General features: G+C 33.5%; 1 protein-coding gene across 1 annotated transcript in view; it reads right to left on the bottom strand.

The window, feature by feature from the left end:
* LOC107630660 overlaps window positions 1–4,403 on the bottom strand; it is a 12,086-nt gene extending 7,683 nt beyond the window's left edge. The window contains exons 1-10 of the mRNA XM_016333864.2: window positions 4,229–4,403; window positions 3,873–4,136; window positions 3,498–3,557; window positions 3,298–3,390; window positions 2,859–3,087; window positions 1,843–1,949; window positions 1,502–1,567; window positions 1,105–1,205; window positions 517–611; window positions 353–373 (exon numbers count right to left, since the gene is read on the bottom strand). Coding sequence (XP_016189350.1) covers window positions 353–373; window positions 517–611; window positions 1,105–1,205; window positions 1,502–1,567; window positions 1,843–1,949; window positions 2,859–3,087; window positions 3,298–3,390; window positions 3,498–3,557; window positions 3,873–4,136; window positions 4,229–4,234 — 1,042 coding nt within the window. The 5' untranslated portion in view covers window positions 4,235–4,403. The remainder of the gene's footprint in view (window positions 1–352; window positions 374–516; window positions 612–1,104; window positions 1,206–1,501; window positions 1,568–1,842; window positions 1,950–2,858; window positions 3,088–3,297; window positions 3,391–3,497; window positions 3,558–3,872; window positions 4,137–4,228) is intronic.

The raw sequence follows: 5,605 nt of genomic DNA on the forward strand, positions 1-5,605 counted from the left end.
TCATTACTACTCGTGAGACCCTTCAATGTGAAAAATTAGGTACATGAAACTCCCCAACTCCAATCCTTCTTTGTTAATACTATGTTTAAATTTATACTTAAATCTCCTGAATTTTTTTCATATTCAAATCTCTTAATCTGTTGGTAAAAGTATTGCAATGATATCACGATACAACCAATTCTACTGAAGTATTAAATTTTTTATAACTACCCTGTATCCTGTAATATTAACGACTATGGTTATAGGTGAATAACTGGCTCTCCTTGAATAAAGAAGATATCAAATCCTATATCATGTTCAAACAACCAACAAGAAATGAAGGAAAAACAAATAAAAGATCTGACCAGCATACCTCCAGGCTGTGCATGCTTTCCTGCAGAAGAATATTCAGAGAGTATTAGATTGAAGGAGGATTGTTTTCCAACATTATAGTAAAATTACAACAACAACAACAACAACGACGATGACGATGGAACACCACTTATACAAAACTATTCTGAAGATCTAAACTGTTACCTAATGCCATTGCTACAGCATAAGGGTCCCTTGTAGCCAACTCAGAAACAATTCCCAGCCCATGCCTCACAGCAACCGGATCAGAAGATGAAATCCTGAAGTCAACTTCGTTCAGTACTTATGACTATAAATCACAAACTACAAAGGGAGAATGTGAAAACCAATAAACTATGCAATTAATGGTAGGTTGGTAAGTCCAAATAAATGTAAAGCATGAAGCAAAAAGTTGCTATACAAAAATAGGCTGATAGGCCATGAACTATCATGATCCTCTAAGCTGTGCTTCTTGAATTTTCATAATCAGAGTAAAGATATAAGGATACAGAAAACCCTATCAGTCATACATCACGATTCAAACAACTCATACATTTAAATGAAAATCCATAAGAGTAGAAAGTTAAATTTTTTTAGGGAGTAAAAAGTCTTGGCTTATTTGATAAACAGTACTTCATTAAAAGATAAAGGAAGTACTGTGTCAAAACTAAGAAATGATATACTTTATATGGAACTATGCCCAAAAAATCCTAACTTCTCTAAGGTTCAAACATGAGCAATAGCTAGTAAATGCTGGATATGAGATCAACTTACCCTAGTATAGCATAATGGAGAAATGCTGGATTCCCAGGATCGATAGGGAGTCTTCTTAGAGCACTCAAGGCAGCAAATTGCAGATTGGTTCGGATGATAGACTATGTCATCAAGAATATAAGGAAATATAAAAAGGACTGCAGATTAAACTAATATATAAGATATTTTAACTTTTTTGTTTGATATTTTGAAAATAAGCATAAAATGTTGGCATATCATCATAACCTATACACAAATTACGTTACAACTTACGAGAGAGGTAAGAATAAAAGGTAAAAAGATCCCTGATAGGAAATAATTCCGCAAGATGGTTATTAGATGCAGAATTTTTCAGTACCAGCAGTTAATGAAATTAAAGAAGTATACAGATAGTCACATATAAGCCAATAATCTTTACCTCTTTATCACCACCTTTAGTCCCAACCCCAAGTATGCCTTTCTTTCGCTTTGGTGGAGTGCCAACCTAAAATGTCAATAGCACCATAATGTCACATCTTAATTATAAAGAAACAAATTATTGTTAGAAAGAAAGTAAACAGTGGCCTCTATTTATGACTACGGAACCAGAACCAAATCAAAATAGAAGCTAGAAATCTAAGGGTGAGCTCAATTTTCAAGCACAAACCAACATTTCCAAACAACTAATTCAACATGGAGCTGACTTTACGACAAATTAGAAATGAATAAGCAACACTGAATATCTTATAAAGATAATGACGGTAACGGAGAAGCACAAACCTTCTCTAGTACACCAAAAACAATTTCATACAATCTGGACAATACTTCAGAGTTGGATGAAGGAGCATATGTAAGTGCCTTCAAGGATTGGAGTCTTCGAGCATGAACTTCAAAACACAAGTTGAATGTAGATCAAAAGATTAACCCGAAAACATTAATGAGGACATGCTTCAACAACTAAAACCCATTAAATGAGGACAATTTGATTTTTAGACAGGCTAAACGTGTTTATGATTATGAAAAATAATGACTCCATTGGTATCTGAGTGGATGAGGATGTCCTGATTCAACAGAAATATATACGATAGCTATTCACAATTAAAATATAAAATGGTGCATCCATCATGATAGTTTGGTATTTTAAAACCCCACCAATCACGTGCAAGTTCATTAGCCAAAGAGCATAATATCTACCATCCAATGCTCTGAACGCTATAATCTCCATAAACAATTTATGCAAAAATATACCCCACCTTAGCCCTAGCAATGTCTCACTGCCTCTAGGTTTTGTACACTTCATAAATGCATTTCAGTCTCATTGCTTCCTATGTTTTGTACACTTCATAAGTGTTTATGCCATTCTTTACTGTATTTGGTTTTAGAATAACTCGCATTTTAAATTTAACAGAGGGCCTTTAGCCAAGCAGGTCTCATTGAAAGATATTAAGCATCTTGCTTCTAAGGTCTACGTGGTGTAAGGTTATGGTCTGTATATAAAGGGATCTCTCTATTTCATATGCGTAGTACCCTTCTCTTTGTATTAATAATATTTCCTCTTATGGAAAAATTTCTTCTCCACAATTACTGCAGTTAATTAGAAACTTAACAACTCCTTAAGAGTTCTAAGTAATTTGTCTACAAAAAAAATTTCAAATTAACAGCAACAACAAAGAGTAAAATAGCTATCAATTTTGAGGTAGAACAAATGAGTTCATCGACAAAAAACATGAAAGAATGCAACCTTCTGCCATATTTAAAAGTATTACGCTAACAAACAAAAGTGATTAATTACTCACACTCAGATTCAGCATTTGTGGCTTCGGCAATAAGCTGTTCTACTATCCGTGGCACAACATCAGCTCGAGTGACACCTCCAACTGCATCAATGTCAGCCAATGCATCCCAGTTAGGAGTGGGTATCCCACCGCCTGCGGTCAAACCTTGGGAGCCATTGTCAGACAAGATTCTAGCCAGGTAGTAATAGACATATCGTAGCACAGTTCTATCTTCGCACTGCTGATTAAGCTACAGAATAAAAAATAAAATAAAATAAACAGCAAAGCTATATGATTTTTCCAAACAAATTAAGCAAAATATAAATAAATGCATAAGGAAAATTCAGTAAGACACAATATTCTACATTTCGATGTCGGTGCAATTCAGCAGTAGGCCCATCCAAAAACAAGGAATCACATGTATGTAAAAGTATTCAAGTTCAAGGTAGTTAAAGCATACCATGAGAAGAGAGGGAGCGAGCGAAGGATCCACAGAATTATATACGGCAAGTTTTGGAAATACATGTTGCACTAATTGCCGCTGAGAACTTCTCTGGAGTCGAGTTATCATCAAGAATAAAGCATCAGCAAATATCCCTCAAAATTCTAACATTAAGTTTAAGAAGAAGAAGAAAGAAAGAACAAAGTTGCAATACTTACCTGATCAGAAGTGGCAGCTAGTTCATGGATACTTCTCGCAAGTTGTGAATATGAAACTGGCTGGAGGGAGAAAGAGCAAAATTCAAAGACCAAACGCAAAGCACAACATATTATCTTCTGGCGCAAAAAAGATCAAAAGAAAGTTCCAGTTCTATGTTCATCATCAGCTACCGATTTCCAAAGAGACACACTAGTTTTGCATCTCATGAACTAAACACGAGCTGATAAGACCACAGAGCATTCAAGTACATGTACAAAACCAATATTTATGAACTCAACACTAACTGATCTACGATGCGCACAGCAAATTCGCTAACTAGAAACGCCAACTTTGGCAAAGCACGAAAGAGAGGTAAAGAGACGAAATCGCGGAACCTTTTTCTTTTGTTTTTGCGGCATAAGATTGGCCCTAACTGGATTCAAAGCATTTTTGGCAGCAGAAAAGGTATCGTTCTGGATCTGCATCAATGCGGCTCGCTTCGATTTCTTCTCCCCACCGGGCTTACCCAGCGCCGTGGGAAGACCTGATGCCGGTGACGCCGATGCCGGAGACGCCACTGCAGAGGACGCCGAAGACGATGTCTGCGTAGGCGTAGGGTCCGCCGTAATCAGATCCATGAGCGTTGTTCCAGACGAGTCCTGAGGAAATCATGGTAAGTTGAGAAACGCGAAGAACCATAGCGTAGAACTTGTTCTAATTTTCGAGTAAGAGCGTGTTTGATGAGACTTACCGCCATTCGTTGAGCTGTGAACGAACGCAGAGAGAGAGAGAACCTTCTTTCGCTGTGTTTTCTGGGTGTTCTACTACTTCGTCACCGAGGGGGACGCCAACCGTGAAAATGGAAGACTTCCGGCATTGTTTTTTTTTTTTATTTTCCTTTTTTCAAAAATCTTTTTCTTTTTCTTTTTCTTTTATGAAAGAAAAACATTAATGATTTGTTTATTAGACGAAAACAAGATATTTAAAGTTAACACCTCCTTCATATTATCAAAATCTCTCACAAACCTTAATGTGTTAAACATTTTGAATTTTATGATATTGCACTTAAATTATTAATTGCATTATTTTACTTAATTATTTAATAATGTATCATCACATGAATTGAATTTATTGAGCCAATCACTTATTATGTCAAAAATTTTGTAAAGTACAAATATTTTATATGTTAATAATAACATAGAACATAGAATAGCGCTTAACAATTTTAAACTATATCTTAATAATATCGAACATTTATCTTTGTTAGTAAATTACGATAGCCAGACTAAACGATAAAATGATAAATGAATTTTTTTTTTTTTTGTATTTAATGATAAATGTTTATGTTGCGTTGAATGGTTTTTACTTTTGAGGCTCAAATACATTTAGGCCCAAATATATTTAAGACTTCTGGCCACTTAATCAGCAATAGTTGATCCGCATTTTCTTACCGAAATATTTTTATTCTTAGCAAACTTCAAAAATTGGCGAAAACATAAATCACTTAAAATATTAAAAATAGAGTAATTATCCAAATTAGTTTTTAAGGATTTTAAGAGTAGATATTTTAGTTCTCAAAAAAAATTAATACAAAGGCTAATTTTTAAGATTTTATTTCGGCAGACAAATCAGTTTCTAATTTATTTTTCGGCAGAATAACTACTCAGATCAGTCCCCAAAGATTTTAAAAACGGACATTTTAGTCCCAAAAAAATTAATATACAGATCAATTTCCAATGTTTTTTTCTATCAGACATAACAGTCTTCCATTTAAAAAAATAAAATAATTATTATTATTATTACTATTATTATTAATTGCACAATAATACTATACCATAATTTTTTTGTATTTTTTGGACAAAAATAATGATAAATTTATTATTTAATATTTTTGTATTTAATATAATCAAAAGATGTCCTACTTTAAAAATCATATTTGTATTAAAAAAAAATGTTTTAATTTAGATTTCAAAGCATTATTATTAACTTAGCTTTGTACATGTGGACATGACTCTAACATATTAATACACTCTTTTCGTTAGAAACAAGTAAGGTGAATAATGATGTTTTGAAATCCAAATTAAAATATTTTCTTTTAATACAAACATATTTTTTAAGGTAGGACATC

Source organism: Arachis ipaensis, chromosome B03 (genome assembly GCF_000816755.2).
Source record: "Arachis ipaensis cultivar K30076 chromosome B03, Araip1.1, whole genome shotgun sequence".
Lineage (NCBI taxonomy): Eukaryota > Viridiplantae > Streptophyta > Magnoliopsida > Fabales > Fabaceae > Arachis > Arachis ipaensis.